At 39.2% G+C, this 13,072-nt stretch overlaps 1 protein-coding gene across 1 annotated transcript in view; it reads left to right on the forward strand.

The window, feature by feature from the left end:
- The first annotated feature begins 1,126 nt into the window (after positions 1–1,126).
- LOC123974175 (interleukin-1 receptor type 1-like) overlaps positions 1,127–13,072 on the forward strand; it is a 21,791-nt gene continuing 9,845 nt past the window's right edge. Inside the window, exons 1-5 of the mRNA XM_046054666.1 lie at positions 1,127–1,254; positions 7,535–7,612; positions 9,461–9,713; positions 10,835–11,027; positions 12,193–12,364. Coding sequence (XP_045910622.1) covers positions 1,227–1,254; positions 7,535–7,612; positions 9,461–9,713; positions 10,835–11,027; positions 12,193–12,364 — 724 coding nt within the window. The 5' untranslated portion in view covers positions 1,127–1,226. The remainder of the gene's footprint in view (positions 1,255–7,534; positions 7,613–9,460; positions 9,714–10,834; positions 11,028–12,192; positions 12,365–13,072) is intronic.

The raw sequence follows: 13,072 nt of genomic DNA on the forward strand, positions 1-13,072 counted from the left end.
ACGCAAAAGAGTAAAATATAGAAGTGCTGGTATACGTACCGGTGAATATCGGACCACTTCAAGCACTGACTGTGACTCTGAATAAGAATACACACACACACACACACACACACACACACACACCTCTTTTTAGTTAGACCTAAGGATGTACAGAGATGATCTTTAATTAATTACATTTAAGTAGTTTGTGTTAAGTATACTTTTAAGTAAGTTTATTCTATAGATAAATTTACATATACATACTGTACATGTGTGTGAGTCATCAGAGAAGCAGCAAGCAAGAGAAAAACATTGTTCTTTTATTTAACTACCTGTTTTGGAAGCATATCATGTAGTGTGGCATCTATTTTTGATTCTTTTGTGTGTGTGTTACTGAAGCAAAAAGTGTTGCAACCATACCTGGTCTCCCCTACTTTCTGTGCACACATGTGAAACACAGCGCAGCCTGTTTGTAACATTCAATGTAACCGGCAGAAAATTTGATATTTGACACTGCTCGGCCCGGTCACTGGTCAGAGCCAAGTAAGCGAAAATAACCGTCCTATTTCGGTCCCCAGCTGATCAGTCTGCGCATCTCTAGCTGTAGTTCCAGTCCAATAAGCTGTTAAACAAGCTACCAAATAAGCTAAGTAATGTTTTAATAACAGAGTGGGCTCATAGAAAATAATCGGTCATCATAACTTTTTGTCATAATTAATTTATTAATGACTCATCATTATCTGTATTAAAGACAAAAGAATCAGTTCATCCAATGTTTAAAGTGCATAAAACAGCCCTGCCAGCCTGCTTAACATTACTGGAGCTCCACAACTACTGACAGATTTGAACTGGTTTTCTGCCGCCGGACCCCTGTGAGGGAGAAAGCAGTGAGTGGACCAAACCACTGTGAGGCAAGAGAGGGGGGACTCAAAATGTTTCTAAACTTAAAAAGCACTTTAATTGCCCAGTTTGCGTTTGTATTGTTTTATTAAATACTATTTACACAATGCTATCTTAAGTATATATCATTATATTATTTGACGCTTTTTAAGGGGGGGAACATTTTTGAGGACAATGCCTCAAAAATGTACATGGAGCGCTGAAATCTTGCTCTACCTGTCCCATGGAGGTGGGACAGAGCTGTTGAGTCATTTGCTGAGCTGCATGGCCGAGATCCCACTCTGCTCACAAGGGTCAGGCGTGTTAGTTCTGCTCTAGCATGTGAACTCTCATCCTTCTCCGTCTGTATGGTGCCTCTGTGGCGCTTTGCCCGAGGTAAGTCAAAATATTCTACTCACTTTTGCTTTCGAAAGACAAATTTTTCTCTTCTTGATTTCTTACTGATGTAATAACGTTACTAGCTCTGCCATTGAAGGCAAATATAATCTGTCCTAGATCAGCTACCAACCCACATATCTTTTTAGAAATATGAGAGCTGCTCAAGCTTCAAGGAACAGCAGTTCAGGGTTGCATGTTTACTGCGTTAGAGAAATGTGTGGTATTCTAACCACAAAAGATACACACTTCCCTTTCCACTATAAAGGCACCTGCTGAATCGTATCTGTATAGTCAATAGTAATATTGATGTCCTTTTCTCCTATTAAAACAACAGAAATGTAGCTAACAATTAGTGGCATGAAATTGAAATTTCAAAAAAAAGAAAAGGTAAGAATCATCATACAAAATAATTAAAAACTTGAACAAATTAAGAGTGAGTAATTTAGGGGCATTTTTGAATAATTGTTTAGTGTTGGTCTGCACTCTTTAAGTACATCCTAAATTCTAGCACGTTATGTCAAACATTTAGATGATGTGTTCTCTACAATAGTGTAAGAGCACCTTTTTTGAGCCAAGCACCTAGAAGACAACAGGACTGCAGTCCACATTTTACAGTCAGATAGCATTGCAGAACTGAAACTAAGGTAGGCTGTGTATGTTAGACTTTGTTACCTGTGGGTTTTACTGGTGACTAAATTCTTTATGGAGGATGGATTAGCTAGACACAAGCATTAGAATTACCTCGTTCTATTTACTGTACATCTCCTTTTCTTCATTTAGCCTACATTACTTGGTGTGCACTGCAAATTTGTTAAAAGGGTTCATTTGTAGTTAATTGGTTTTGCAAATCAGAAGAATTGGCTGATTATTTTTCAGACACAACTTTACATTATGGATAATTTATACAGACTTTGAGATGGAAATGCAGCCCACTGCATCAACTGTTTCCAGATCTAAGATAGTCCAGTTTTATTTTAAATAAAAACAACAAAGACACAAGGGTAAAAGCAGAGATGAATAAACCCACCCATAGTATCATAAAGCATATAACTACAAAACCAAAATGGAAATAAGCAAACAATATTTTCCTCAGTGTGAAACATGAGGCATGCTAGTCATATACTCGTGCTGTGCTGTTGGAGGGGTATCTCCCATTGTTTTTACTTTTTAGTGCTAAATAGATCATGTATCGTAAAACTTCAATTCAAAGCAAAGTCCCAATTAGACGCCTGTCCCATTTACTGGCCGGATATGGATGAAACACCTCTTAAATCCCACCGGGTGACCTGCTTGAGCTAGTTCTAAGCTGCTTAGATCGTGCATACAAATATAAATGTTGAAACATTTGTCAATATGGACATGCTACACATTGTACATCGTTTAGATTGTCCACAATTCAGTTGAGCACCAAAGTAGTAATAATAACTTTGATTTATATAGCGCCTTTCACAAACAAACTTATGTCGGGCAGCCCTGTTCACATAAGGGGGGTGACGTAAGAGATGGAGAGATTTAATCACCTCAAGGCTAATGTTATTTGGTACGATGTGCGAGGTGAAATTCTTGAGTTCCAAAGCTGAGTACCTTATGAAAGTCATGACGCCGGAGGAGACCGCTAGATTGTTCAATGCTAGCTAGCGTTAGCTTACAAGCCACAGACCACCCACCAGAGAATCACAGCCAAGCTTCAACAGAGACTACTGTGGAGGATAAAGCCGTTGTCAGTGTTAATTACAGCTGTTGGCAGTTTGGGGATCATCAGAATAAAGCCAAGGTTTGGAAGTAGCCTGTCGACCACTCTGCAATGTAGCGTAGCAGCTGAAAAAAGCCACTAGTTTAGCAGATCCCGTAGCGTAACCAGAGTCCACAGAGAAAAGTTGCAGAGTGTGAGAAAATTAATCCAACTAATAGCATAACGTTGACAACAGCTTAGTGAAGAAGCAGGAGTAGAATCGCAGAGTGGCTGGAGTTGTGCGTATTGTTTGTGAGCATGAGAAGCGGCAACAGACATGCCAGCGTCCTCTCACACACCCACGTAACACTTATCAGTTATATAAAGTACAATTTATTCAGATTTACTGGCATGAAATGGTAAACAAGAGCAGTGGGGAAAAAAGTGGTGACTCATTACCTTTGAAGCAGTCATCCGATTAATCAGACAAAAAGTAATATTTATACTGGTTTAAATAACCATATTGATAAGAGCCTACACCACATCTTTGGTGAGCAAGAGATTTGCGTGAAAGTAATTAAAGGCCATCCCATATAGATGGCTGTCCCAAATATAGGCAGGGTGAGTTCAGTGAATGAAGCAAATAAAAGCCTGGGCTATTAACTGAAGTTTACGCTAGTTTAACTACAAGCTAAATAGCTTCAGTTTACTCTGTGGTTTCCTCATTAACTCACGTAAGGGCTGAAATTCATAATTTATATTAAAATATCGTGTTGTTTTGTCCCAAATCAGTCCAGCAGAGTATTATTTATTGCTGTATCTTGAAAATTCCAGTGCCTGAAGATACAGCGTCTTTAATTTCACTTTCTCATAAGAACCAGAACAACATGAGAAGTAGGAGTTAAAAAAACAGTGCGATCAATACAAGAGAAGTGGAAGTGCATGTTAGAGGTGAGGGGTTAGAGGTGTTAAGAGTTAAGAGTGTTCTCAGAAGAGAGCGACTTGAAATTAGATATCAGCAAGCTTAAGAAAATAGCACTGGTGTGGCTTTTCCTCCCCAACACTGATGCACTAACAAACTACAGTTGAGAATGACAGAAGCTGGTGGTAAACCACAGAACCTGTAGCACCTCACATTCACTGCAGCCTGCCAAACCATCAATCCATCTACACAGCTTTGTCTCTATCCGTCTCACTTCAGCAGATGAGTCTTCCTGTGACATATACTGTGGTTACGATCATCTTTCTAGCCACAGCAGTTTCCACACATTTGGTTACTGCCGTTTTCTTGTAAAGCCTTTTTTCTGTCTTTGCATCCTGCAGACAGCTTACAAACTACTGAGCTGTCAGTTCATTCTATGGGAATTTAATATCCTCAAATTCAAAAAGGTTATGGACCTTTTTTTCCCCCTCAGCTTCCAGTTGTCAATGATTCCTCCGAAGCAATTAAAACAGGGATAGACCTTTTAAACCCCACTCACCTTAAATATCTCCTTAATTACCTTACACTGTTCCAACACTTCATTAATACTTAACACTGAGCAAAACCCCATTCTGTAAAATTGAAATATTCTGGATGCCTTGGGCATCATTTTATAAAGCTTCAGCTTTACACATCTGGTATCTTTCAATTTAAAATAAATCTCCATGGCTTTGACAATGGATCCACCACCGGCCCATTACAAAATTGTAAAGCACTGTTAAAATATCCTTTCCTGATGAGTTGAAGGATTTCAATTGTGCCTTCTTAGAAATACAGACATCCTACGGTTAATGAAATAACTGTGCTAAGATGACATTTGTACTAAACTCAGCAAAAAAACAGCTGTATATTAAAGATAGTTCTGTAAAATGCCAAATAACTTTACAGATCTGTAGTTTTTATATAATATCTTCCATGCTTATTAAATGAACCATAAACAATTAATGTACATGCGCCTGTGGAACAGTCGTTAAGACACTAACTGCGTATAGACGGTTATAAAAACTTAGAACACTAAAGAGATCATTCTACTAACTCTAAAAAACAAAAGAAATACCAGGATCCCTGCTCATCTATGTTAATGTGCATTAGGCATGCTGCAAGGAGACATGAGGACTGCCGATGTTGCCAGGGCAACAGATTGCAAGGTCTGTACTGTGAGAGCACTACAGGGAGACAGGAAGGACCGATGATCGTCCTCGCAGTGGCAGACCACAGGGACACACCAGATACTGATCATTACTTTTGATTTCTGAGGATCTATTGACAGAAATGCAATATAAGATCCATAACTATGTTTTCAGGGGTGTATAAAACCCTTACATAATATATTATTTTATTACCTTAGAATTAGCCATTTCTAAACACATAACCTCTTCCATGTCTAACGGCCAAACAGCGCTACAGCGCCATGTTCTTTTTCTTCTTCTTGAAGAAGCAGCAGCAGCAGCATACAACAACGGCCATCAAATAAGTTTGCATTGGAGCAGTTTTTTAATCCATTAGATGGTGGGGGAAAAAATAAGATATCAGTTGGTAAAGCAGATGACTCACCTGGAAGTTTGTGTGTTTGATCCTACAATGGGTACATTTTTCCCCCTCCCAGGGTTCTTGCACCATTTTAAGAGTCAAATTTAATGCTTTTTAAGACCTCAAGAAATATAAATTTAGGACCTCAAATTTTGAAACAATTTCTTTGATAGAAAAGAGACGCGCGTTTGATCTCTTAATGAACGACGCAATGCCATATTTGGCAGTTTTATTTTCACATTGCATTGGGTCCCTGATATTGGAGTTAAGGGATTCCCTAAGGGCTTTTTTCAGAAACTAAGGTGTGAAAGTTGTGAGAGGATGCGCAGGAGAGATGAGAGGTGATTTGGTGCCAATATATTCCTAAATGAGCAAGCTATTGAAATTGTTCAATTGTTATTTGCATAATTAAGAATTTAATTAATGTATTAATTTATTTTCATGTTTGTTTACAAACTTACAGGTGTGAAATGTTTGAGGGTGGTCACTAGTTATATTAGCAGTGGTTTGAGATTCTTATGTTGAAAAACAAAAAAGTTATTGAAGATTGAAATGGATGTTTTGCAATTTGCCGACGGTCCCTAACTCCCCCCACAGTGACAGGCGCATTTGACAGACATTCAGTGCATTGCGCTCTGGACTGCGTCGTTATCTTAAGTGATTTTGAGGTGATCACAACTGTGAAACTTCTGCCTGAATTAGCTCTCCAATATATCCCAAAACTGGGAGAAATTGAGATTTTGACACGGAGCTATTGAAGGGAACAGGCGCGAAAACCGACGAATGTTGAATATTAAACTAACTTCACCCCGGTGAATGGCTGCGTGTCGGACGAATGAAACACCTGTTTCAATCGTCCCGACAGTGACTCTTGACGTTTAAACTTCACTGGCTTCTAAACTGTAAAAATTTGACATTTAAAACTTCAGGATGTGTTAAAGTACTAACTAATCTTTTATGTGATCATGACCATGGCACATGGAACAATAAACACAACTCGTCACTCAAAAAAAACCAAAAACCGCTTGAGTGAATTTACTTTCCGTGATTGAAAACAGCTTCTTTCGTATAACTCCGTGAAAGTGTGACGTATCCGCCTGGTTTTTCCCCTGTTCTGTTAAGTACTGTGGACTGTATGTGCTGAGGTAGTTTGGCATATCAGACTTGTATGGGCTCCGAGAAAATCGCTGTGTTTCAATCGTCCCGGCTCTCCCCTACAGCAATTTACGGTAAATTTAAGACCTTAATTTCCTTGAGTTCAATTTAAGACCTTTTAAGATTAAGGAGCCGTGGGAACCCTGCCTCCTCAACAAACTGAAACATGCTCACTTTAGGGGAATCACGTTTTCTGACGGCTATTTCAGAGGTGTGTTAAGCAGGCAGACTCTTTTTATTGTCATTCAGAATATTTCAAAGAAAAAGCTCTCAATTCAGCTGTTACTGTTGCTGTCATGAGTGAGATCTATTTCAGCACCACTGTCAAAGTATTTATTTATGCCGATTTCAAAGCACCATAATCTGGCTGCCGATCAGATATTATTGCTGGCATGCAGTTTAGGCGAGGGTCCATAATCACAGAGAGAATTAATGTTGTAAAACGCCTATGTAAGCTTTTCTAGCTGATAAGGTTACATACTCTTGGCTTACATTCATCGGAATTACATTTTTGGCCATATCGCCCAGCCCTACTGGGAGAGCTACTCATTAATTAGTGGACTATCACGCTGCTGCTGCTGGTGGTGTTTTTTTCCCTCTTAATCTGGGTCTGTTCAGGGTTTACTACATTTTGGATTGGGTTTGTTAACTGAGTACACACCCACATACGTCTGTGTCCTTTCCAGCTTTAGTCTGATACTTTTATCATGGTCCAAAACAGATGACTGCCTATACAGAACTGGTTAAGCTGATAAGACTGGCTGGTGCTGGAGATTTATTAAACAACCAATTGTGACCGGTTGGTGATGTGAAAAATTGTTTTCTCTGGAGAGCTAAACATGACATCTTACAGTTTATTCTGTTGGCACTCTTTTTGCCCCCCCCCCCCCCCCCCCCCCCCCCGACTTACTGTATTTGTGTGGGGTTTTTTTTTCCAGCCATGGGCCTCCGTTCAACGCTGGGAAGCCTTCTGTTTTTCTTTGGGCTATATGGAATATGTAAAGGATTTTTACAGGGTGAGTACTGTTTTCTCAAATAACTACATTAAAACTACCAGAGCTCTGACTATTTAAAAACAGACATATATACTGTGTATCCATTGTATGTATGTTTTTGTAAGTATTATATTTCATATTTTTTTGCCAAGTCTAACTTTAACATCTGCCTCCAATTTGTATGGAAGCGTTTATCGTCATCTTGTGGCCACTGGTGAAACTGCAGTAACTTTTTTTTCAGTCCTCAGTGTTACCAATATTCTGAAGTCTCACACTCATGAAGAGAAAAAGAGCAAAGACTGCCAGGCTGCTTTTGTGATAACACTGTATTGCTGCTTTGGTTGAATTCAATTAACTATAAAAATCTAACCAGAAGGAAATATACTGGCTCTGGAACAAAATAGCCTAAATCCCAATAAGATGCAGTGTGTTTTGTGCTCAAGTGGATCAGATGGGATTAGACACAACCAACAAAGTTTAACTGTTCACGATGCAGCAGTTTGACACATTCACAGAAAGGTAAATCTGTTCAGACTCGCAGACTCAACTATGGCATCACTACTAAGATGTTACATACATCATCACTATTCAATTAATGGACCGCGGGGCACATCTGGGTCCAGCATACATAAATATAATATGAAAAAAATAAGTAAATTATAGTGTATGGAAGTAGCTAACCTCTCACATCTGTTGAGAGTTTCACATGCTCTGTCCGACCAAGTAGGAGGTTTAAGCAACATTACCAATTCAGGGCTCAACAATAAGGACTGCCTGACCTACAGCCTCTCCCCTCCTCTGTGTCTCTACAGAGCAACTCCTCTCCACACTTAATTTATACACCTGTTCAAGCGATAGTTTAATCTGCTTATTCTCTCATCCACCAAAGATGTGTTTTGGTTTAACACAAGGACATTCCTAGCTCGGTTTATAGCGAATTGCTACAAACAAGCTAAAGCGAAAGCAAACTAAGCTAAAGAGTTACAGTACTGACTGTTTGTCATTCTTTCCAAACTTCACTCACTATTTTGATGTTAGTAATAGGATTTATTTTATTGACATTTTAGATTTGTTTCCAGTGAGATATTACTGACTTTGCGGTTGTAAATACTGTTGCTGCTCCAGATTTAGTTATAACAAATGTATTTTTTTAAATAATATATTTACTTAAAGGTAATTATTACTACAATTATACAATCCTAATAATAACTATCCCAACTCGTCAGAAAATCTCTGGCCCATCTCAAGCCCTGGTTTTAAAATCTGGCCCAATGGAATTTGTAATTGAATAGCCCTGCAATACATTGTATACATTATATTATATGGTGAAATAATTAAATCCTCAACGCAGCCTCAGTTTTCTCATAGGTGTATGATGAAAACAAAGCAAACTGACAACTAGTTTTACTTTTAGCTGGCCGAGAATTAGAAAATCAATCTCAGAGACATAAAGCAGCATGGAAAAATACTGGAGGTCTGGCATGATGTCCTCTGAGCAGCTCAAAATTCCTGCGCTTCTGGTCAAATGAAAAGAATCATCCATCGAGAAGAAAAGGCAAGGCAAGCACATTTCAACAACAAGGCAAATCAAAGTGCTTTACATAAGACAGAAAGACATTAAGAAAATATATTAACCGTTTCTGCAGGCTAAGATTTACAGTATTCTGATGACTGATATATTTATAAGCAGAAATATACACGGAGGGCATTCTTTCAGACCCAGAGTCTAACCTCTTTTAAACCCCAGTCACCTAACCTAACGTAAATGTTCCAGTCACTTTGAAGTTAGGGAAACCACAATGAGTTGCCCAAATAAGACAATTTTGCTCAGCTGATGACAAATCCATTCTCCACTCGTGTGTGTTGCAGAGAACTGTACCAACTACAATGTCCAGTTTGAGAGGGTTTACTCTGTTCCTGGGGATATGGCTATGCTGAATAGCACACTGGTGTCTCCAGATGTCTTCAACTTCACAGCTGCCCCTTACAACATCACCTGGTACGACTCAAAGACGGGCGACGAAATGAGCAACCAGACTGGTCGAATCCTGGTTTACGGGGAGACTCTGTGGTTTCTTAACATGACACTGGACGATGACGGGGAATATGTGAGCATACTGAGGTATGGTAGCATCAGCGAAAATAGAAATGGGGGGGGGGGCAATTTATACTTCTGCATCGAGTGGCGTTCACTCTTCTAGACTTTCCAAATGTTATTGGATCTTTCACTATGTACGTCTATGGATAAATTTGGGGAGGTGCGCGTGAGGCTATGGCGTAGGCGTAGTTTTCATATCGCCAGCAGGCATTTAAATGCCGTTGTAAATGGCAGCTGATGTTTGTGAACACTGCTCTATGCACCACTATATGTCTGACTGAATGTTGTCCTGTACAGCGACAACAAAGCCAGTGTGTGTTTGTTTACCTTTACCTTGTAGCACTTTTGATCTGCTTTAAATGTAAAGTGTGTTACAAATAAAATGTATTACTGTTTCTACTACTACACCAGTGTAATGGAAGGAAATAAAGTTATTGGCAGCACTTCATGTAGTGCATTGCAGTTACAAATAAACACCCACAAATTTTCCAAAGGGGAAGATTGCCATCTCCCCCATTAAAACAACATCTCTAGGCAGGATAGATCCATACTTTCATGTTGTTTATGCCAAATTATGACCCTACCATCTGAATGTCGCAGCTGAAATCGAAACTCAGACCAGGCAATTTTTTCCAGTCTTCCACTGCCCAGTTTTGGTAAGCTTGTGTGAATTGTAGTCTCAGGTTCCTGTTCTTAGCTGACAGGAGTTGCACCCGGTGTGGTCTTCTGCTTCTGTAGCCCGTCTGCTTCAAGGTTCGATCTGTTTCAATTCTCTGTTGTGTGTGAAAATCCCAGTAGATCAGCAGTTTCTGAAATACTCAGACCAGCCCGTCTGGCACCAACAACTATGTCATGTTCAAAGTGACTTAAAACCCCTTTCTTTCTCATTCTCATGCTCAATTTGAACTTCAGCCAGTTGTCTTGACCACGTCTACATGCCTAAATGCATTGAGTTGCTGACATGTGATTGGCTGATTAGTTATTTGTGCTAACAAGAACTGAACAGGTGTACCTAATAAAGTAACCAGTGAGTGTATATTTCCACTGTTTCTTACAGAATGCAAGCTCCTGGTTCAACTGTTCTTTGCTGGAAGATGAACAAACAATATCATTATGTTATTATAATTATTTTTCTATTTCAACAGAACTCCCTCTCGCTGCTACAGGCAGGCCACCAAGCTGGTAGTGGAACTGCCAAGAAATGGAGAGTGTGGTAGGCCAAGGAAAGCTGACCAAATACTCATAGAGGGAGTCGTTGACAAACTGTCCTGCCCTCTAAATAGCTATATCAAGACACTGGAAAGCTACAACATCAGTTCCTCAATCAAGTGGTACAGAGTGAGTTATGGGAAAGTCTTGCTGAGCTCTGATATAAAATATTCATTAAACTGTTGAGGTTACTCCCGCTGTTGTAGAGTAGTTTTGCTTGGCCAGATCTATACAGACAATCTGGGGGAAACTGTGTCACTGGGGGTTTGTGTCAATACAATATACACTAGATCAGTGAAGGCAATGTTGAGGCAAAATACTTCACCATACAAAGTAGGTATGAAAAATCATCTAACATAGATTCAAGTTACTTTAAGACAAATATTGGTGAACTACTATCTACTGTCACTCTTTCAAATAGCTCTGTTTTTGTAGGAAACATCCTTTATTTTGATTTTCAGTAGGTGGCGTTTTCGTTATCTGTTCAGCATGGTGGCCATCGCTCCTCATGCTATCTACCTACTTCTTTTGTTCATTACAGAGGAATAAAATTAACTTTATTTTAACAGGATATGAATCAGTGGATTATTACTATACCAATCCGTGAGAGTTGTTGTTGAAGGTAGGGGAAGTGTAATGGGTTTCTTCAGAACAGTAAAGCAGTAGGTCTGAATTGGACGCGTCTAACATCCTGAAGGGCTGACCGGAATGCTTTAAAGTTAATAATATTTGATTACTATTTCTAATTTCATTGGATATTTGGGATTTTGGGATAATGCATTATCATTTAAAAATGAAAAGAATTCAATAAATGCATGATGTTTTAAAGTCAATCATTAATCGTGTTAATAATCATGATCTCAATTATGACCAAAGTATCCCTTACTCAAGTTAACACTGAAATTCAATGGTAGATGCAGGGACTTAAGCCAACAATGACTAAGAAAAAGTAAAAATAATATGTACTTTGTTAAGCTATGAGTAGAGGAAATAAAGTCTACTAGCTGCTAGGCTAATTTATGCAGTGTAAAATGCCATATGCTGAACCTTGAGCGTTGTATCCCCCCCATCCCCAGTCAAAGCTTGGCATATTTTCTCACTTTAGTTCAAAGTCGGTATTGGTAATTGAGACAGATCTACTTCTCAGACGAAATCTGGGTATTCTGTTGAAATAAATAGGCTCCAGGGTGATCCAGAACCCTCCTTCTCTGCTCACCAGGCTACTCCTTGAATCATTTTTGTAATTGTCATTATAAAAAGGTTGACGATTTGGTTTCTTATCATCATCATCTAGGGTTGTGACCCCATAGTGGATGGGACAGGCAGGTACACCTACAGGGACACGAGCAAACTGCAGATTGACAAGGTGGAACAAAAAGACAACAGCTCATTCACCTGTACCTTGACCTTTACTCTTGGTGGTATCACAGGATCCATATCAGAGACCATTGGCACATTGCTTAAAGGTGAGAATGGAAATAATAAAATACATAAATTACACACAAATTACCACTAGTGAGCACCCCAAATAAAAGATTACAGCATGCTGACAAGAGGTGGAAATTATACCCATGACCTGAAACTACAAGGGCACTTGGAGAGCGCAGACCTCCGCCAAGACTAACAGTCCAACAATTCTAAAACCATTAGAATTATAGTATTTCATACAAGAGTGTTCACATTACCTTCACTTAACCTGGTTCTCCACCACAGCCTCTCTGCTATGCTTTTTTTAAGGGATCTGCATGATTCACATGGATCACATTATTTTAGGTTGGAAAATCTAGAATTCCAAATTAATCTGGGAAAATCACTTCCCTAATTGCTTCTTTTTTTTGCCATGTTGAAGCTATTCATCATAGCATATTCATCATCTCATTTAACAAAAGACATCCATGGCCATGTATTACCGAGACATGGGGTATACGGATATGGATGTAAGGGACAGACATGTCATAAGTCTCGACACCGGAGTCCCTCTTATCCCCAAAGTCTTCATTGAGTCTGTTGTAATCAAGAGTGCCTTTTGACAGGGCTTAAGCCCTTGTCACTTCTGCTGGGTTGGACCCTAGCCAGTGCTTGGAACTGGGATTGGCAGAGCTGAAACTGAGGTGGTTCCAAAAATAAGGTTCTGAGATGGGAAAGTGCCCAATTGTTAGGATTCTACCTTGGAA

This window comes from Micropterus dolomieu, linkage group LG07 (genome assembly GCF_021292245.1).
Source record: "Micropterus dolomieu isolate WLL.071019.BEF.003 ecotype Adirondacks linkage group LG07, ASM2129224v1, whole genome shotgun sequence".
NCBI lineage: Eukaryota > Metazoa > Chordata > Actinopteri > Centrarchiformes > Centrarchidae > Micropterus > Micropterus dolomieu.